Source organism: Microcebus murinus, chromosome 9, assembly GCF_040939455.1.
Source record: "Microcebus murinus isolate Inina chromosome 9, M.murinus_Inina_mat1.0, whole genome shotgun sequence".
NCBI lineage: Eukaryota > Metazoa > Chordata > Mammalia > Primates > Cheirogaleidae > Microcebus > Microcebus murinus.
The window spans coordinates 87841379-87864064 of record NC_134112.1 but is presented as its reverse complement, the minus strand read 5'-3'; the positions used below and the strand labels follow the sequence as shown (position 1 = coordinate 87864064).

The window sequence follows — 22686 nt, the reverse complement described above, 5'->3', positions numbered from 1 at the left end:
TTTAAGCAGGTAAGCTATGAGTTCAAATTGAAATCCTCTGCATAGATGGGGGAATTGGGACAGACTCCTAACACTAATAATTTAGCAAAATATGCCAATTAAGACAATTATTCTAGGGCAACTGTATATTCCAAACTCTAAGTTGGAGCTACATGCTGACAAGATAAACAAACTTATAATGTTTATGAAGCAGAAAATTTTAAGTCAAGCCTCTCACTGATTATATGAAATATAGTTTTCACAAAATCAGGAAAGTTATTTTACATTGTCCCTTTCTCTACTGCATAACTTGATAGGTTCTGTATTTCTTATACTTCTTTCAGAGTCTTGATATTTTTTGAGTTGGATTAGCTTACCAACTACGTTCATCACATAATTTTAAAATTGTGGAGATCTGTCATGGCTATAGTTTTTTTTTATATACAAATAGAATCCAAGCTAAGGGAAGTCAAGGATCCAAGCTAAGGGAAGTCAAGGAGGGATTAAATTCTTTTATTTCATGGGTGTTATGGGCTGAGTTGTGTTCCCCCAAATTCATATGTTTAAGTCCTAACCCCTACTACCTCAGAATGTGGAGACTGGGTCTATAAAGAGGTAATTAAGGTAAAATGCAGTGATATAGGAGGGCCCTAATCCAGCATGGCTGGTGTCCTTATCACAAGAGAAGATTAGGACACAGGCACACATCGAGGGAGGACCTTATAGAGACAGGGACAAGATGGCCATCTACAAGCCAAAAAGAAGGCCTCAGAAGAAATCAGCCCTGTTGACACCTGGATCTCACACTTCTAGCTTCCAGAACTGTGAGAAAATCAATTCTCTTGCTTAAGCCACCAACTCTGTGGTACTTTGTTATGGCAGCCATAGCCAACTATTACAATGGGACTCAGTGAACTCTAAATTAAAATACCCATTTGACCTGTACTAATATTTGAGGTCTAAAATGGACATGAAAATTAACATTGCCAGAGAAATTATGAGGAGAAACTCAGGAAAATAACCATGTAGTAAATTCTCATGATAGTTGAAAATAGGAAAATATATATATATATATCCCCAGAGGCCAAGGATTGGCTGGTTTGCTGCTGGTGGTCAGACAGGACTCTTTTCACAGGCCCTGCCTTTTGGGCTCTGATGGAGTCATCCATGGAAATGCCAACTTAAGGATGGTCAGGTATGGGCTGGACTGCAGATGATGGATCTAGGATTTAGGCTGCCCTTTCCAGATCACCGAAACCTCTGCTTGTTGTAGTGTGTTTTTGGAAGGCATGAGTGGGCCTGCACTTGAGTGCTTGTGCCAGCTTTGCAAATGTCACTTGTCCTGAGACAACCACATGGATCTAGCCAAGATCAGTAGCCATATCTACTAAGTGAAACATTTCCAAAAATGGAAGAACTCAGAGATACAGTCTTTAGAATAATTTATTTTTAACTGAGCTGTAGAACCAAAATATTCAGCATAAATATAGAATGGAAAGGAAAAGAAATTAAGGAAGTTTCCACATTCTAGCACAGGAGTGCTCAAGTTGGGCTTCACATTAGAATATTCGGTGGGAACTTAAAAAAATCCCGGTGCTCAGGCATAACCCAGACCAACTAAATTGGTATCAGTAGTTTTAAAATTTTAAATTCTCCTTAGAGGGTTTCAAGATGCAGCCAAAATTGAGAACTACTGCTCTGGTGTGAAATCCATTGGAAAGAGACAACGCACGCATGCACATAAAACACACATACACACACACATGCACTGTCCTTGTTATCTTCTATGAAAGAGAGAAGCAGCAGCTTAATGAATTCAGATAAAAAAATGGGAAAGTGATTAGGTGGGAAAGAATGGGGCTGGGTGAATATGGAAAATGTCGAAAAGTTTAGAATAAATAGGGCAAATCAGGAGACTTGATTAAGAAAGATCCCTAAGTATATTCGGTAGATACATTAAGTGGAGTCTTCCTTTTAATTGGACTGGTGAATATTTCACTTTTTCACATTTTCTTATCTAATAATATTTAATGAAGGTTAAAAGTTTGTTTCAGACTTTCAGCTTTTTAAATGGCAGTAAAAATATTTCAAGTGGATAGGCATTCTGTACTTTTATGCATATAAAGAATTAAGGTATAGAATTAATTGGAAATGGGATTACCCCAAGTGAGCTCTATATTTCAAACTACCAGTTATGCAATTTATAGGTCATTAAAATGAAGACTTCTCTTTATGCATATCATACCTTTGTTAAAACTATCCCATCTTTGCCATCTCAACAGTGGATGGTTTTATAAATGCTATTTTGACACTAGACACTCTGCATAAAGGCTAATCTTATTGTAGGAGTTGAGCCAGGAAAATGTGTTGGAGAGATTTTCTTAATGGAACAGACACATGTTTCATCACATATTTTTCATAGTTTAAATAAAATATAATAAGTATCATATGTGAGTTGTATACATTTCTGTCTTATTTTTTTCCACATAATCCAGAATGGATATAATAGCTTTTCCTTTGTGAGTCACTAACCTTAGGATAGCTCATTTTCCTCTGATCAATGGAAAAGCAAATAATAATAAAATGGAATCTGTGTCATCATTATCATCATTCTGTTTCTACTCTTATGCATTGCTCTAGGTGTTTTACTTATAGTAAATCATAACACCTGTATATTTTTGCAGGTAAATATTACTATAAGGGAAACTGAGGAACACTGGTTAATTTCTTTGCCCAATGGCATATCTCTAATAACTATCAGAGTCAAGATTTGGCTAACTCTAAACCCATGTTCACTTTTGTACTCTGGTGAATCTTCACCTAAATCACATATGGGTATGAATTAACCTCCATGGGTTTTATTTTCCTTTGAAATGGGAAAAGGTGAACTCTGGAAAGCCCAATACTGATAGGCTGAATGGGAGAAGACATTTTCTACAACATTATTTCTAAGACTGTTCTGGAAGATGTCCACCAGATTATACATTCCAGGAGCACAGGGACCTGGCCTATTCTGTTCTCTACTCTATCCCCTGTGCACAGAACAAGGAGTAGCACATAGTGGGCGCAGAATAAATATTTGTGTAATAAATAAATGCTAAATGGAAAAAGATTTTCCTAACTAAATCCACCAAAGACTGGTGGAAACCACAGTAAAGAAGTCATTTAACTAAACTTGTCTCAAAGTGATACAATCATAAATTGTTTTCCTTCCCTCATTCAGGAAAGAATAAGTCATCAATGCTTTCTCATTTTAATTCAGTGCATGAAGAGGATAGAGAGAAGTAGGGAACTCACTAATTTTGAATTGGGATTGGAGCTCCTCATCAGTTAATTTAAGTATCAGAGCAACTCTATGCAGTAAATTTTATTTATCCTACTTGATATATAAAAAAGCATAGGCTGAGAAAGGTTAAGCAACTTTCGGTAGGTTTCACAGCTTGTAAGTGGTAGAACCAGAATTCTAATTCAAAGCCAGACTGACACTAAAGACCCATTGCCTTTCCAAGTGCACCATGCTGCTTCTTGGTATTATAAACTCATGAAATTTTGGTCAAATTAGATACATTTTTATGTCTAGAATCTTTAAATGGTAGAGCTTTTTGGGGACCTTGCCTATTATCTGAACTGACCTTCATGTAACAAATGAGACAAAAAAAAAATCTATGACTTATCCATGTCCATCCTGTTGTATAGTAGTGGAGTCAGTTCCAGGTTTTGTTCTCTTTTGATGCTATGATTTTGCCTTATTTCAAACAGAATTATAGGAAAGAGACTATTTATAGCTGTTAGAGTTTCCAAAAACAAAAAACAACAAAAACAGAATAGGCTATTGTGGTCTTGAGGAAATTTAGTAATTATTCAAATATAAGTTTAATTACAGTCATGAGTCGCTTGATGAAGGGAATACTTCTGAGAAATACATCCTTGCATGACTTAGTCATTATGTGAACATTGTAGAGTGTACTCACATAAACCTAGGTGGTATAGCCTACTGCACACGGAGGCTGTGGATGTGGTATATAGCCTTTGGATCCTAGGCTATAAACCTGTACATCATGTTACTGTACTGAATATTGCAGCCAACTGCAACACAACAGTATTTGTGTATCTAAACATAGAAAGGTACAATAAAAATATGGTATAAAAGAAAAAAATGGACACTTCCCAAGAATGGAGCTTGCAAAACTGCAAGTTGCTCTAGGTAAATCACTGAGTGAGTGGTGAGTGAATGTGAAGGTCTAGGACATTATACTGTTCACTATCATAAACTTTATAAATACTGTACACTTAGGCTTCACTAAATTTGTGAAAAAATATTTTTCTTTCTTCAATAATACATTAACCTTCGCTTATTGTAACCTTTTTTACATTATAAATTTTAATTTTTTTTTTACTTCTTTGTAGTAACACTTAGCTTAAACACTAATGCATCATACAGCAGTACCAAAATATGTTTTCTTTCTCTATATTCTGGTTCTATAAGCTTTTTTCTATTACAATTTTTCAATTTTTATTTTTTACTTTTATAACTTTTTGTTAAAAAGTAAGACACAAACACACACATTAGCGTAGGCCTACACAGAGTCAGGATCGTCAATATCACTGTCTTCCACCTCCACATCTTGTCCCACTGGAAGGTCTTCAGGGGCAATGACCTGCATGGAGCTGTCATCTTCTGTGATAACAATGCCTTCTTCTGGAATGCCTCCTGAAGGGCCTGCCTGAGGGTATTTTATGGTTAATTTTCTTTTTAGTAAGTAGAAGGAGTATATTCTAAAATGACAGTAAAATTATAGTATAGTAAATACATAAACCAGTAACATTTATTTTCATACCAATTGTATGTTTATACTGTATGCTACAGTGTGTGTGCTACACTTTCATATGACTGCCAGCACAGATTTGTTTACATAAGCATCACTGTAAACATGTGAGTAATGGGTTGCCCTAAAACATCAATAAGTGATAGGAGTTTGTCACCTCCATTATATTTTTATGGGACCACAGATCCTTCACTGACTAAAACGTTGCCTGGGGCACATGACTGCATTTCATATAACCTGGGCACTGAGCTCAGAGCCAGAAAGTACCTTATTCTTCTTTCACTGTGATTCTTATCAAATAGAAGATCAGGCTCTCTTGTTCATTTGTTTGGGTTTTGTTTGTTTATTTGTTTTATAGAACTCCTTTGCTAGGTTTCTGACCTCATTTGTTTTGGAAAATGATAGTGAATTAATATGCAAACTGCCTGATTTTCAGTATGAAAAATATGCTCCTTAAATTTTAGAATGGAGCATAAAGATGTTAGTAAGGCTGTGGTTATCCAGTGATAAATTGAGGGGAGGCTGGAGAATATCTTTGTGACTTGATTACTAATAATGAGGCTAACAGATTAAAAGACTTGGCTAGGAGGTGGAGGGAGGCTTAATAGCTGGCGTTGCCATCCAAATGCTGGGAAATTACTAAATATCTCACTTACTTTGTTTTAAAATGGCCTTAAAATTCATCACAGTCCAGTCTAATAGCATTAGCTCTAGAGGCATAGAAGCAGTTCTCCCTATTACTATGTCTATATTGTGCAAATTCTACACTCTAGCCTCAGTCCACAATTTCAATGATAATGGATGTCAAGTTGGAAATCCTTACCTGAAGATTCTCTTGTGTCGGAACCCACTTCAATTGAGGAGAGCTTGTAGCCATCCACTTCTGTATTATATACTGGGAAGAAGAGGAAGTATTGTTATTCTTATAGAGACATAAGAAGTGAAGGGTGCATATTTGGAACATAGGATAGAGGCAGTGTTACTCTGGGGAAGGATCATTGCTTGACCAATTTGCTTGACAGTGACCTGAGTGTAGCAGGAATAATAAATTGGTGAACAATTGTGTTGGACACTTGTGATTTTAATTTCTTAGAAGAAGAGATTAAGAGTTTAATTAAGTAAGATTGATTTAATTAATTAAAACTGTGTATCTGTCAGGGTATTTGGATGCAGCAAGATCCACTCTAGCTAGTTAAGCAGAAAGTTTTATTCAAGATATTATATGGTTCAAAGAATCTCCAGGAGGCCAGAGGATCTGGCTTGGATTCTGCAAGGCCAGGAATAATGCAGCCAAAGGCAACAGATCCAGGAGAAATATCTAATCACACACATGTTACTCATCTGGCAGAAATCCTTCTGCCGAAATTGCCCACTGCTCAGCATATAAAATGCTAAAAATCGAACACTGGAAACACCACCACAGATGTCTCCCCAAAAACAGACACTTCCATCTCCTTTCTTGTGGAAGTGGTCATTCTCCTCAAATTTGGCACCTATTTCTAGTTTGTCACTTCTACCTCCCTGTCTCTTTTAGGTGTGATTGCTTGATAGAAGCTAAGTCTCAGATTGATCCTGCCGCAAGGGAGTCTGGGAAACGTGTCTTTGACTTCCCAGACTCTACCTCTAGACACAAGAAGGAAGCTGAAAGGGTCTTGAATTGGTATGTAGAGAGCTAACTGCCACCGAGTGTGCAGGAATGTCGGCACGGGATGGAGTGCAGTGTTGGACTCACCCCCCTCTGCTAGGGAGCTGGACGAGGCATTGGTGCTACTCCCTGGAGGAAAAGTTGCCAAGAGTAATCGTATGTTGGGACAGTGACTACCCCACTGTAGAGAGAGTTAGGTCTCTCCTTTTTGGAGCTACCAGTCTTTTTCTTTTTCCTTTTTTTCCTACAGGGATAATTGTTCAGTGAACCATGAGGAAAGGGGAAATGAGAGTCAGTCTCTACTGCTAGCACTGTATAAAATGTCAGAGTGGAGAACTCTTTAGGGGGCAAATAACTCCCCTCCAAGCCCCAAATGAATGTTTCTCAGTGGTCTCCTTAGACAATGGGCACACTAGAATTAGAAGACAACTGGGACAGGTGGTCCTGCCAGGACAGGCCCATCTTTGGGGGTGCTATAGCAGTCCCATCTGTGTGAGGGGGTGCAGCCCGTGGAGCAGGCTTCTGGGAGTTGCTGGACTTGGCTGAAGCTGGGGCTTGTGCAGGAGGCTCCAGCATGAGCTGAGATTTTCCCTGGGGCCACAGGTCACATTGCCCAATGATCATCTTGGAACATTCTAGGATCTTGGGTTATAGTTCACCTGTCAATTATTAGTTGTTGCTTTTTAAATACATTGCTTAAAGAAGAGATATTGTCAAGCTCCTTTTGGTACTGATAAGCCAGCATGGTTTTCACATTTATCTAAAAGTTTGTCTATACGAGGGACATTCTCGCATGATTTCTGGGACAGGCAGAGGTAGAAACACACAGAGGGATGTCTGAGCTACAGGAGGTTCAGGGAATGAATGTCAGCCCCTCCTGCTGTGCATACCCGTCTATACTCTATTACCAGACCCTTGTTAAGTTTCCCCCTCATGATAACCCCAATTGCTTTTCTTTCTTCCCAGCTATTTCGAAAAGTTTTGCCGTCTTGCTGCTCTTTTTTGGAAAGTTGCCTAGCCCTCTCTTAAGTTTGACAATTCATCTTTAAAGATCAAAAGGACGGCAACTGTTGAAGTGCAAGACTCAACTGTGTGCAGGACACAGCTTTTGGCAGCTGATTATTAAATGGGAAAATGGGGTCAGTAAAGTGATATTCCCAGCATTCTCAATTCTCTCCCCTGCTAAATGGATTCTTTTGTTAGTTCTTTTAAAGATAAAAGAAGTTCCCCAACATTTCTTTCTGTGTTCTGGGCGCTGACATCCTTTAGGCATGAGCATGGCAACACTGTGTGGATGGGCTTTGCGAGGCTGGGAGACTTTTAACTGTGTTGAGAGAGGTGAAGGGGCAGAATCCCACCACAGGCTGGTCCAAGACAGGCTCCCTCCCCGCGGAGACCCCCTGACAAGGTTGCAGATTACCGCCCTTGCATTTGACCAGCCGAGGCAGCATGGGGTGCCTTGTGGGAATTCTGTTCTTCTTGATCAGAGAGAAACAATCCTACTCAGTTTGGTCTCAAGAGCTTTCTTTCTTTCTTTTTTTTTTTTTTCCTGCTTGTGGAAATGTCTTTTAACACCTATATTTTATTTTGTATCCATGATACTGAACTTGAAGTGGGAAGATCTAATTCTGCCCTTTTCTTATTAGAACGATAACCTGTTTTGTCTTCTCTAAATTAGAGTTGACAATGAATATATCACAGTGTCTTTGCAAAGACAAAATGAAGAACTATAGGTAAAAATACTTGGTAATTATGCAGTATTTTAAAGACTATTTCCTTCCTTCCAAATGAATTTTTTAAAGTGAGTGTTTCTTTTAGCACCTTTTCAGGCAAAAGAATTATGGTGATTACAGCAATAGTAATTACACTTCATGTTTGTTGAGAGCCCAGTGTGTTTTGAGTGAAGTTTAGGACATTGCTTATACATGGTGTTATTTAATATTCACAAAAACTCTATGAAATAGTTACTATTATCATCCCTAATTTTACATATGAGGAAACTGAGGCTTTAGATAAGTTAGATGCCTATATAGGTAACACAGCTAATAAGCAGGGGGCCAGCACTTGAATCCAAGGCAGTCTGACTCTAGATCTTTTGTGGTACACAGAGCTCCTTCCCCTGCATCTGTACCTTGCAGCTTATGTACGTTTTTTATCCAGGAAAGGTAGTGAATTTCAGAGCTATCCTGACTCTTTAGTGGGGTATCTTGCTCATGTACCATCCTGACTAGGCTCTTGACTGACCCTTGCTCCAGACATTGCTCATAGACTCTGCCCCAGATACACCAAACTCCCAGAGATAGCTGAGTGGGCTGGGATTTCTTATGTGTCCTTTTCTCTGCACCAGTAGTCCTTGAAACCTGGAACTGTTTTCCTTCTTCTATTCTTCATATATTCTTGCTCTTTCTGTAAAACCTAGCTTGTTCATTCAACAAATATTTACTGAGCAGGTATTAAATGCTAGAGTTAGCACTAGGGATAAGTGAGTGACCTTAATGGTCTTATAGTGAGTGCATTAGGAGAAGCAGAGGGATAAATCCCAATGTACCACACAAAGTGATAAATGCTATGGAAAAGAGAAGTGGAGAGACCTTTGGCACAATTTCTAATTCATCCATTTATTTATAAAATCTGTTAAGAGCATGCAGTGGATCACACAGTATGTTAAGTGCTAGTGATTTTAGACAAAGGCATTTCCTTCCTTCTTGCTGCTATGTTCCAGGGGGAATGGTGGTGGGTTGACAATGAAGACCAAAAGAAATAAATAATAATGAAAATGGTAAGTACATATTGGAATAAACAACTTGAAAAACTAAACAAAGTCAAGTGATAGAGTGATTTGGAGAGGAAGTCAGAGTGACTAGAGAAAGCATCCTGGAGAAGTTAACTTTTGATGTTGGTCTCGGAGGGAGAGAAGGGGCTAGCCATACTAGTGTTCCAAATGAATGAAGTGCAAAGTCCCCGAGACTGGAAAGAGCTTGTTTTGCTCAAGGACTAGAAAAGAGATCAGTGTTAAAACACGCCAGAATCCCTTCCCAAGTATTAAGTCACTGCTTTCTGTAAGAGGTTTCACGCCTCTGATAAGGCTTTCATTATGCCAGGCTGCCTCTCCTCACAGGGAAACTTTGCAAGTCACGTCTTATTCACCTTTGAAAATTACTAAATCTCACAGTCCCTAGTCCATGAGAGAAACTCAGTGAAGAATACTGACTTGAATGAATTTATAAATGATGTATCCAACTAAATTGTCTTTGTCTGGTTCACCAGGACTCATCATTCATTCACTGGCTTCAAAAACGTACAGAGAAATCTCTGTTAAAGTACAAGGAGCTCACCTGGAATATGAGTCATGTGGGTGTTTTACTCCTATCCCTATTAAGGAATTTGGGGTCCTAATTGCCAGGGCAGATGTGAGAACTAGGAACTATAAATATTTGTAGGGCTTACTTCACACTGTGTGCCTGCTTTCATCTCCGTGGGTAAATTCCAAGCTCTGAGGCTCATTAGCTGTGCACACACAAAACATCTATATAATAATTAGTATTAAGGAAGGCTGCATAATAGAACAGTGTTCACACTAATTAGTTACTGGGTTGAGGGACGCACTTTTTTCTTTTACCTCCTGAAGCTTTTGCATTTTCCCCTTCTAACTTCTGAATTGAGGATTTCTACTTGTGTTTAAAGATGTAGCTATTGTCATTTATTAAGCATTGTAAAAGTAGCCTATTATTTATGATATGATAGACATTATACTAATCCCTTAGAATGCATTATCTCACTGACTCCTCACAGCAGCCTGAGGAAGTTTTATTCACATTTTGCAAACTAGGACACTAACGTGGCAACTTACACAAGGTCACCCAGCTAGTTGGTGGTCAGACTTGAACTTGAAATCAGGGCAGTCCCTTTCCAGAGTTGTTTTCTATTACACCAGTGCTTCCCAAACTGAGTGCACCCTGAAGGATCTCTTTCACTATTGAAAAAGAAATGAATAATTTGTTTTTTGTTTCCATGATAATCCTAAAACATTCATACAAACATATTTGGGGTAATTTGTGATTGTGTCCTTGTCAGATAATTTCTGGCCCAAGCTTGTCTTTTTTATAAATAATTGCATTGAAATCGAGTGATACATTTTGGTGCTGCATTTCCCAAGCTGGGGTCCTTTCATGGGGCTACATTCCTTGAGAGTAAGAGGGAGCAGTGCCAAGGACCCTGTTATACCCATTGACCTCCCGGGCTGGACCCTGTGCTGGATTCAGGATTGTCTTCTCTCCGCTGGGAGATTCATAGTGACTCCGGTCCTGCTCCAGCATCCAAGCTATGGCTGTCCTGGTAACAGGCACTGCCGGTGGGAACACTGGGCACAGTCCCAGTGACTCCACCCAGTTCAGCACTGATGCAAAGCCTCTGGGAACCTACAGGGAAATCAGAGCAGGCTGGCTGTTGCTCAGTGCACAGAAGCCATGAAAAGAAAAAACAAAGGTTTTTTCTAGAGTAGTAAATGATACTTGTACTCATCAGGAATCCGAAAGGCAAGAAGCAGGTGCACATCTTCCTGGTGTCCTATCGCTCGTGCACTCAGGAGGCAAGGCCTAGATAGTTACTGCAGGTTAACGCATTCACAGCACTCTCTCGTGAGGCTTTTGAAATCATTTTCATTCTATAGAAAACAGAAAACATTATTTTCAGATATTCACCCAGATGCACAAGAATAATAAATTAAGCTGCTATGAAGACTGCCGTCTAAAATATGTAGAGAATTTGATCAGGTCCCATTTATTTATTTTTGTTGTTGCTGTGACTGCTTTTGGGATCTTCTTCATAAATTCTTTGTCAGGCTGATGTCTATAAGAGTTTTTCCAACATTTTCTTCTAGAATTCTTATAGTTTCATGCCTTAGGTTTAAGAGTCTTATCCATCATGAATTAATTTTTGTGAGTGGTGAGATGTGTGGGTCCTGGTTTCAGTCTTCTACATGTGGCTATCCAGTTTTCCCAGCATCATTTATTGAACAGGGATTCTTTCTCTAGCATATGTTTTTGTCTGCTTTGCCAAAGATCAGATGGCTATACGAGGATGGTTTTATATCTGGGTTTTCAGTTCTGTTCCATTGGTCTATGTCTCTATTCTTGTGCCATGGTGAACTAATACCGCTTGTACTAACCTGGATGGAACTGAAGACCATTCTTGTAAGTGAAGTATCACCAGAATGGAAAAACAAACACCACATGTACTCACCATTAAATTAGAACTAATTAAACAACACTTCTGTGCACATATGGAAATAAAACTCATTGGAAATCAAGCAGGTGGGAGGGCAGAAGAGGGGATGAGTAAATTCACACCTAATTGGTACAATGCACAGTATCTGGGTGATGGGCACACTTATAACTTTGACTTAAATTGTACAAAAGCAATTTATGTAACCAAAACTTTTGTACCCCCATAATACTCTGCAGTAAACCTAAAAAAAAACCCCACAACTAAAAAGGAAATGTAGAGAAGTACAGGGAAAGGTCTTTGGATCTACCCTTTGCTGCTGCTACTGTAGACAGAGCTCTGGGCCTGTGGGGGTGGGAGAAAGCATTAGGTGGTGGGGAATCACGTGGTGGGGAAACCTAGCTCACCTGCTTAGGACTGGGAGGACAGGTGTGGAGGTGTGTGAAAGGATTAATGCAATCAGCATTTGTGAAACCATTAGGACATGTAAAATCCTACATAGTACCAAAGTCACATCATTAAGTGATTTAAAATTTAAAACTTTTCTTTAATTCTGGAGGACAAATAAAAAACTCAAATGCATTTTACACTTCTATAGCTGATGGGGATGCTTTGAAAAAATCTACAAAAGTGAAATATAGACTGCAATCTAATTCATGGATGTATTAGTTTGCTAGGGATGCCCTCACCAAAGTACTACAGATTCAGTAGCTTAAAGAACAGAAACTTATTTTCTCACAGCTCAGGAGGCTGGGAGTTCGAGATCAAGGTGTGGGCAGGGTTGTTATCTTGTGAGGCCTCTCTTCTTGGCTTATGGAGGGTTGTCTTCTCCTTATGTCCTCACTGTATGTGCCTGTGTTCAAATTTCCTGTTTTTGTAAGAACGCCAATCAGACTGGATTAGGGCCCACCTTGATGAGTGCATTTTAACTTAATCGTCTTTGTAAAGACTTTACCTCCAAATATGTTCACACTCTGAAGTATGGGGATAGGACTTCAGCATGAATATTTAGGAGAGACACATTTTAACCCATTGATTCTATCTCTATTTCTGTCTTTTTTGAAGCAAAAAAAAAAAAAATTCACTCGGGAGCAAACAAGAAAGATTTATGAAGGTATATCTACTGAAATTTTAAATATTCTAGAGTTCAAGCTGTCCTCCTTTTCTATAAATCATAATTTGATTTCCCAGTAGCATGGTCATACTATATTACAGTAAACATCAGATATAGTAGAAAATAATGATGTGTTAAGTGCGAATTACTTATTACTGATTATAATAATATATTTCAATTATGACAAAAGCTAATGATATAATTCATAATATTTCATACTAAGGCATATTTTCTACCTGTGCCCTAATTACTGCAGGAATAAGCGCTTAAACATTTGAATGTCCTGGAGATAGTTGTTATTCTTTCCTGTTTGGGAGTGGAAGAAGTCAGTGAATCTGTGTGGTGTGGGGATGTCATAGTCAAGAAGTGCAAGGTCTTGAGAGTGGCCTACAGATTGAGGAAGGGCAGAAGATTTTGCTGAAAAGAAGGAACCCAAGTATTAATTTCCCATCTATGGCTTTCAGTGTATGTGTCTGTATGTGTATGTGTCTAAATAGGTGTAGCTAATAAATAAGGATGACACAGATGTATTGAGCTAAAAATAGTACCTAGTATACATATATATGTATGTGTGTATGTGTGTACACACATGTACATACACATGTATATATGTATGTACACACATGTATATAGAGAGGGCAGATCACTAAGAGACCCCAACACACTCACTTGTGTCCAGTTCCCCAAAAGAAGGGGAAATGGAGAGACAGGAGGGGAAAGAGGCTGAAAAGTGGATAGGGAGGAGTGGGGAGAGGAATTAGTCTACTGATGTTGGGTGAGTTGCTTTGAAAAATAACTGACATATTTGGGACTTTTATTAATTTTTCTCTGTGTGGTTGATGAAATAATTTCCTCCTCTCCTCCACTAAATCTTCACTTAAACCAACTTTATTCACTAGCGCTTTTACAGCTGAACTTCCTATTTTGAGGACATGCAGTTAAATGCTGGACCAACCCCCAAACGAAGGGGGGCAAAACAGAGGTTCCTGAAAGGGTCCAGACGTGTTTAGTCTATGTCTAGACACAGATGTACACAGTCTTTTATTCACATATACTTGGCGTCAGAAAGCAAACGGGTGCAGAAGGGCAGATAGTTAAGCACTAGCAGGAGGTACTGTTATGAAATAGAGAGTTGGTGAGTGAAAAGGAAGGTGGACAGTGAGGGAAAGAACAGGTATGGAGACAGAGAGGTACCAGCATGTGGGTAGCACTGAGGGGAAGTTCTGTGTGTGCATGTATGTGTATATGAATTCCATACATGATGTCAATGCATCCAGTCCATAACTGATGAAATGGAGCAAGTGGTACTATAATTAAAAAGTCAAAGAAGAGACAACAAAATTATTACATAAGTATTGGACTGAACTTTATCTGTTAATATTTTGAGCAAATTTTTAAAAGATTATACTTTGGATTTTTAAATAGAAATGTCTTCTTGCATTGTGCACTGAATATATGCTACTCCAATTTAAATGGAAATACTTGGAAATTGAATGAATGGTGCCATGTTAGGAAGCTAGCCAACTTGTACCTGGATCCTAATACCTGGATCACTGAGTTGTACATTTCACAATTTGACAAGGCTTATTATCAGTTCTGAGGCACAGCTGGCTTGGGTTGAGGGATTGGGTATTTCTAGGTATCTAGGCAGCTAATTCTTAAGCACAAGCGAGTTACTTTTAAATAGGTTCACAAAGCATTAAAAGGATCTTGGTGATATCCAGGCTTTTGGACATATTTACGTTGTGATAGTACTGTTTGACAGTGATATAATCCTTTTCCTTTAATGAGTTCTTGTGATTTACTTAAACAAGTTTCCAAAAGTGAACTTTGAGTTATCTCTACGGCATGCCTCCAGCTGTTTCTGTCCTGCTGGCTTCTTTGACCTCTGAATCTGCAATGTGCATTTCTGAGTGTTTTTAGCCTCCTTCTAATATAAATTCTACCTCTTAGAAGGGGCAAATCTCATATTACTATTCTAATCAGTGTTGCTTCCCATTGCTTTAATGACCCAAAGTTACTTTATTTAAGTTAGTAGCAAGCAGAGACTGACTCACTTTATTTAAAATCTGGGATCCCCTTAATCCTCAATCATTTGATCTCCTAATTTTCTTTTTAGTTTTTCTGTATACACAGCAACAGACAATCTAAAAACAAGTAATCAAAGCAATACCTTTTACTAAGAGAAAGAGACAAGCTTATTCCAGAATTTTCAACCCTTCTACTTCTTGGGAAAAAATCTCCCTTCAAGGTCTTTGAAAAAATTTTAAATTGATGTCTTTGTCTCAACCCTATTTCTCCCAGATTTTCCTAATATTGAGAATGGGAGTAGATGTTTACTTGTACCAACTGCATGGCAATCCTGTTCGTAAAAGGCCTCTGAAAAGATGGAAAAAAGATGTTGCATGTTGTTTGATTATTTGCCTTTTGAGAGTAAGTTTGCTGTGATAGACTCTCATATAAATTACTAAAAAAAATTTAAATTAGTACTTCCGTTCAAGAAATAAATTTGCCAATACATATCTGGAGCTTTAAAAATGTCCTGATTTGGAGCAGCTAAAAGTAGATCTACCATTTGATCCAGCAATCCCATTACTGAGCATCTACCAAAAGGAAAAAAAGAAATTCTATAAAAAAGACATCTGCACCCAATTGTTTATAGAAGCACAATTAACAATTGCAAAGATGTGGAAACAACCCAAGTGCCTATCAACGCATAAGTGGATTAATAAAATGTGGTATTGTATACCATGGAGCAGGGGTCCTCAAACTTTTTAAACAGGGGCTAGTTCACTGTCCCTCAGACAGTTGGAGAGTGTGGCGCACATTCCACACATGCGCACTGTGGGCCTGAGATGAGTTGGCTGCTAAGCAGGACAGGCAGCAGTGGCAAAAACACCTGGTGGGCTGGATAAATGTCCTCAGAGGGCCGCATGTGGCCCGAGGGCCGTAGTTTGAGGACTCCTGCCATGGAGTACTAATCAGCCACAAAAAGCAATGGTGAACTAGCACCTGTTGTGTTATCCTGCATAGAGCTGGAGCCCATTCTACTAAGTGAAGTTTCATAAGAATGGAAAAACAAGCACCACATATATTCACCATCAAATTGGTACTAATTGATCACATATGTGCACATATGGTAGTAACATTCATTGGGTGTCAGGCAGGTGGGTGAGGGGAGGAGGAGATGGGTATATTCACACCTAATGGGTGCAGTGTGCACTGTCTGGGGGATGGACATACTTGTAGCTCTGTCTCAGGTGGGGCAAAGGCAATATATAACCTAAACATTTATATCCCTGTAATATTCTAAAATAAGATAGAAGCCTGAATCCTTTCCAGGGTATTTTTTTCTTAGGAAAGTCTTAGGACTTTCCAAACACTTTCAAACCTATCTTAAGCAAAACAATCTATTTCTATTCAAATAATACAAAGTTTTTCACACCTAACATCCTCTCTGATCTTTATATCCCAATAATAAAGAATACTATCCTCTATCAACTCAAAAATGGGCCAAAGAAAAGATGAATGTTTGCAAACCTGGGAAGTTAAAACATACCAAAGGCACAGCTGTAAGATTCCAGTGTAGTAAGATGTCCTGGTAGGAACAGAACAAGGCACCTCTCAGGCAGGTGCCCTTTGCTGTCATGTTTTGACAATGGTTCCTTTCCTGTTTGCAGCCATTTCTGCTTTGCAGTCTCGATCCAGGTGGGGAAGAAGGACCTGTAGCCTGGGGTGTTATTTGATGTGTGGCATGTGTATACTTCCTTCCCTAGTTCTGCTCTGTTCAGTGTGAACTAAGGTGCCCTGCTGTTTCACATCAGGGTGGGGATTCTGTTGTGCTCAAAACCTTCCATAGTAGCTGCTCTGTGACTTCAACACAAAGCACTTGGTTTTACCCAGTGATAGCACCCGGCCAATTTGTAATCTCATGCTCATTGTAAACATTCCTTTCCCTGTAACCTTGAAAGGCCACTAAAATGGGACATTAGTTTTACCTACAGAGTTCATTCAGACCTTTATTTTAAAGATAAAAACAATTGGTAAGAAATGTAGATAAATTTCATGTATGTGTGTTAGTAATTTCTTCATAAAATTTTCGTTTTTAAAGGTAGACTTAAATATGGCAAGATTCTGATTGAATTTTCACTCCTTACTTTCCTTGAGAGATACTACTTTTCTATACAGTAATAGTTAACTATTTTTATTTCCCATTCAAGTATTTATTTACTCTGCATGCAACCAGTATTTCATAAGCACTTGTCATGTATCAGGCACTGAAAATACAGATGCAAAAGACAGATATGGTCTCCACCCTCGTAGGAAGGGGAAGATGTATCTTAAATAATCAGGAACAAAATTAAAGTTCAGTTATAATTTTGGAAAATACAATGAGAGGCACAATGGGAGAGTCTGTGAGTGGAACCTGCTTAGTCTGGGAGTTCTGGGAGGGCTTCCCTGGGGAAGTAAAATTGAGCCTAAATCTTAAGGATGGGTAGGTGTTTGTTGAGCAAAGTTGGGATGGCAGGAGGAAAAACACTCAGGCAGGCAGAGAGAACATAATGTGTAAAGGCTGAGAAGAAAAGAAGCAAAGAGGGTTTCAAGGAACCTCCATAAGGAAGATGGGCGAGATGTGTTCTTGTCATGTTATGGATCCATTTATTTCGCTAAAGATTTACTCATTAGTTACTATACACAAGGCACTGTGTTATGGGTTGGAGATACAACACTGAGTAGAGATTCTGCGCTCTCACAGCTTATACTTTGGTGGCAGTTACAATAGTAGAGCTAAGGGTTCTCATAAGAGAAGTAAAGGGAAAAGCTAACTCAACCGAGAGGTCAACAAATAAGGAGTGATGTCAAAGCTGGTACCTGAAGGATGGGAGGCACTACCAGGACAAAGGTAGTAGTGAAAGTGTGGGGTCGATGGAATGAAGAGTGGGTTTAAAGGCCAAAGACTAGAGAGAGAGAGAGAAAAGGATGTTCTTGGGTAATTGAAATGAGCGTTAAGTATGAAGACTGAAGTAAAGGGAGGTGATCTGAATGTTTCTCTTTATTCATCTGTTACATAACGGAGTTGGTCCAGGTTCTTTCTAGAGCATAGATTCCAAATACTCTTTTAAATGCTTCATGTATACTAGGTAAAGATTGAGAGGTTGTTATATTTTTGAAGCCACGGAGAAAGCAGTGACAAAGTTCATTTATTCTGTCAGTTAAATGTACATAAAAGTCAGAAAAAAACTGCTTCAGATGGGAAGCAGTATTACTGACCTGATTTTATTTGCAAAAATTCAGACACTTTTTATGTGACAAATCAAATTGACCTTATTACAAATGCAAATTCTTCCCTCTTTCCATTGCTGTTTACTGAAGACTCCCCATATTTCTATTTAGACTGACCCCAGAGTGGACTCAAGGCCTGCAGCGTGTCTGCAATGCTGTGATGACTGGCTGGTAGTGTCAGGAAATTCAGTTGATTGTCATTGGGCAGATTAATAGGCCAGTGGTTGATTTCCTGGTATTTGGAATGCTGTCAATTAATAAAGAAAGAATAAATGTCAGGCTCCAGTAACAGAGAGAGGGTGTATTCTTACCTTTATCGAGGAGAATTTGGGGAAAGATGCCCATTACCTGAAGTGTTCCTTGAAATGGACAAATCTACTTTTGATAGATCAAATAGTGTCCAATATTCAGAATAACTTTAATTTTTATGAAATAAATGGATACAAAAACCTGATTAGTATGGCATCTACTCAGACTTATGTATGAAATAGGGACATGCTAGTCAAAGTAAGAAAATTACTGCCACAAACATTTGCACTACTGGAGATCTAAAGTTTACAAATACTGAGGGTTCCCCTGTAAGGGATATGAGGAAACTGAGACCAGAGAAGCCAGAGGTAGGTCCGTCTCAGTTGACCTCCTGGATTGTTCCCTGAGGATTCCATCCTAATATACAGCTATTGCTTATAATGTCAACCAAAGTCTGGGAATTATTAAATGTTCAGACACTGGCTATTTGTTGAGAAATTAAACAGAATATCTTCTTTGACCTTACAGGTATCTTTGATTTGGAAATTCTGTGTTATCTCCCCTTTCATAGGTTGAAAGAAAGGGACATTTATGAAAACATGATTAAATCTTTCAGTATAGAAATGAGGAAAGCTGAGGATAGGCATGAACAGAATGAATAAATTTTGGGACAAAAATTTAGCAGAAGCTTAGAAACTGCTGACCCAATTACATATGATACACCCTCAAAACTTGAGTAAAGGAAGCTTAGGAAAATTTCAGTAAACAGAAATACTACTTTGCCTAGTGTGTCATGGACTTTGAGACCTACTTTAAGAGTTACTGAGGATAGTGTATAAGAATGGAAAAGTTTCCAGCTCTGTTTGAATATGAGCTGGGAATGTGTTAATACAACATTTCTGGTTGGCATCATATCACGTCTTCTCTCATCACAGGTCTTACGGCCCTCTTGGACACAGGCGCCATGCTCCAACGAGCAATGCCCTGATCCTTGTTGGTCATTGTTCATGTCCCAGTGATCCTCTGTTGCTTAGCACATTAGTTGACCTGCTCAGTCAATGTCTTGGTGATGATAAACAATTTTAATTATAGAGATTAATGACCTCTTGTTCTTCGCCTGTTATCACACTAATGATAACTGATAACCTTTCTTAAGTACATTCTATTGTATCACATTCTGTTCTCAGTGGATTTTATAGAACTCATTTTATTTGGAAATAAACTGTATGGTTACTATGATATGATAGGTTACTATTTATATGCCCATTTAAAAGCGAGTAATATGAGACACAAATACATTAATTAGCTTTTCCAAAGTCTCCTGGTAATTTAGTGATGCAGGCAGGATTAAAACTTTGGCAGACTGGCTCCAGAGGCTGTACTTAACCTGTATGTTTCTACCACTCCTATCAACCAAATGGAGGAAGTGGTTAGAAATATTTAACAATATTCTCTCACTTGCCAGCCCAGCGATTCTAATCGTTGTCATCTTTGAGCCAAATTAGATGTGTCCTATTATTTATTTCATTCTCCTATTAGGAAAGTAGAGGCAGCAAGATGATTGAATGGAAAAGAATGGAGTCTTTTGAATTAAATCTTCAGTGATTTATTTATCTAGTTTAGCCCAGGTTGGCATATTCCATTTGCTTCACCCAAGACTAGGAGTCCGTCTAGGTAAAGTTCCAGACAGAGCGCATGTGGTTCGTAACCAGTCCTCCCAAGATAAATAGCTGCCCAGATACATAAGCAGAGGCAGACCCAGCATGGAAGACTATGAAATTGTTTGCTCAGAAAATATGCTAATAAGCAGTCTCATGGAACGGGAATGTGGGAAGTGAGGGGGCAAGCAAAGCTCTTGTAGCTCTCCACTGAGCAATGATCTGAGTAACTCTCTAAGGAATGCCTGTTGTAGTTCTGCTCTAAGTAGGACCCCAAGACAATATTTTGCACATCAAATGAAGGCAACCAATAAGATACCAGGCATTTATTGATATTCGCACAGGTAGAATGTGTTCCTCCTGCCTACTCTCATGGGCACTCTCTTGGCAAAAGCAGACACACACACACACACACACACACACACACACACACACAGGCACACAGTTTTTTCTCAACTTACCAACAGAACTGCCAATAGCAAGCAACTTGCCTATCCATCTAATCTTTTCATTCCTGGCCAATTATGAGAAAAGTGGCTATTTCCTCCCTGCAGCTTAGAACTTAACATTTATTTTTCTCTTTCTCTTTCTTTTTAATTGTAGCAGAATCTAAGAAGAAGAAAAAGGAAGGCAAGAAACAGGAGAAGATGCTGGATTAAAGATGCCACCTCTGTGGAGCATGAAAAGGACATCAGCAAACAGGATCACTTAACTATTGCATTTATACCACTGTAGGCTTTTTATTCAAAAATTATCGATAGCTAAGTACACAATAGGCAAAAACAAAAAGAAAAGAAAATTTTTGTAGTAGCATTTTTTAAATGTATACCATAGTATCACTAGAGGCTTATAATAAAGGACTGTAATCTTATTTAGGAAGTTGACTTATAGCACATGATAAATGATAGACAATTGAGGTAAGTTTTTTGAAGTTATGTGATATTTTACATTTACTTTTTTTTTTTTTTTACATTTGTTTCTTTTGGCAGCAATTTAAATGTTATGACCATGTAAACTACTTCTTGTTAAGTACATTTTTTCACCTAGAATTTTTTTCCCAATTGAGAAAAATATCTACTAAACCAAGCAGCAATAAAATATTATCACTCTATTTGAGAAAAAATATCTTGTTTTCTGCCAATGGATTAAAAAAAATGTTGTCAACAAAATGGTGGGGTGGGTGGGGGGAGGAGGCAGAGCATGCCCTAGTTTAATGTCGATTTTTTTTAAATGAAAGCATTAAAACATGAAATTCCTTCACGTTGGCAGAAACATTTGTTTTCTTGATGAAATTATTTTTCCATCTGAGGGAAAAAAAATACTAGGAAAATAAATCAAGGTGATGTTGAAAAAAAGTTGCTTTTGTGTGTAATAATTTGATAGTGTAACCCTCTTCCTTCTATTACCTACTCTCAGCCATTCAACATATAAGCAGTGAGAATTTATCATACAAACTAGTTAAATCACTCTGACACAAATGTTACACACAGTTTTTGTATGTTTGTTTGTACTTTCTATTGGTATTTAGTAGGCTAGGCTGCTGCTACTGAATTCAACAAAAGTTCCAAAGTAGTCTAGGGTTTCATGGGAAAATGCTCTTCTTATATTGAAGAAGTTTGGGCTAGCAGCAGTCCAAGTCAGGATCATAGTAACAATATGCAAATGGTAGTTTGTGTTTAGTTTCCATAAACCAAGAATTCCCACTTTGTTTTTATACTATGCATACTAAAGACTATCTATCTGTACAACTTTCTTATCTGCTGGACTCTATGCACAGTCTTTAAACAAGTCTGTGCTTCTATTATTCAGAGAAATAAAGTCTCAGGAAATTGGCTGGAATTAGCTTCAAAGTATTTCACTTGCATAGTCACCTCAAATTCTAAAGGGGTAAGACTCAATAAATAAACACCTATCTACCGAGATAATTATAAGTCCACATTTAGAAATGATGGTTTCAACATACCCCGGGGTAGCTCTTAAGTAGATAATTACATGCTGTTCTGACGAAGTGGCCAAAGGGTCTTGGCAGCTAAACTACTTTTGCCGTCTAGTCTAAGACTCCTTGAGCCAGGAATGCTGAGTAGGTCCATTTCTACCCTCTAAGTTGAAGCCAACTGCCAGTCGGGAATAGAAAAAGAGATGAACTTCAAGGCATTTGATGGACTGGTATTTAATAAAAACACAGTACCTTGTAAAGTGCAAATGACATTCATGTGCACTTTTGCACATGAATAGTAGATGCAGTCCTTTTACCAGCTGACCTTAATAGGAAAAAGTACTCATGGGAATGGATGGAAGAGATAAAAGAAAGGCAGTGTCTTGAGTGGATTTTTTGACAGCAAAGTTCCAAAAGGGTGAGATGATGGAAGAGTGTGCAGCAGATTTTGCCAGCCTCACAGCTAATATTGCTCCTCCATCATCATTTAGCCCAAAACATCAGCCCATGAATCAGTAATAAGTTAAGGTGAACTAGAATAAAATCTCTCAAAGGATAAAGTCCTGTAAATAACCATGACATACTTCCTTATTCATAGGACATGGCAGGAAGCCAAAAGTGCAAGATTTCTCTGTGTGTCACCTGTGATACTTAGCAAACTCTATAATAACTCTGTGATTCTCCTTTAAAGCAAAGATTGGAATGCTAATCTTCCTTGCATACGGTATGAAATTCAACTTCCTCTAAGTCTCTTAAAGATCTTGCCCAAACAT

General features: G+C 38.4%; 1 protein-coding gene across 5 annotated transcripts in view; it reads left to right on the top strand.

The window, feature by feature from the left end:
* Positions 1-21332, top strand: part of PTN (pleiotrophin) — a 91781-nt gene extending 70449 nt beyond the window's left edge. For 4 of the 5 annotated variants that reach the window (XM_076006638.1, XM_020289708.2, XM_012744739.2 and 1 more), the window contains one exon: positions 20581-21332. In XM_076006638.1, the coding sequence (XP_075862753.1) occupies positions 20581-20636 (56 nt within the window). In that variant the 3' untranslated portion in view covers positions 20637-21332. The remainder of the gene's footprint in view (positions 1-20580) is intronic. The other variant, XM_012744736.3, reaches the window with a different exon arrangement.
* The last annotated feature ends 1354 nt before the right edge of the window (positions 21333-22686 follow it).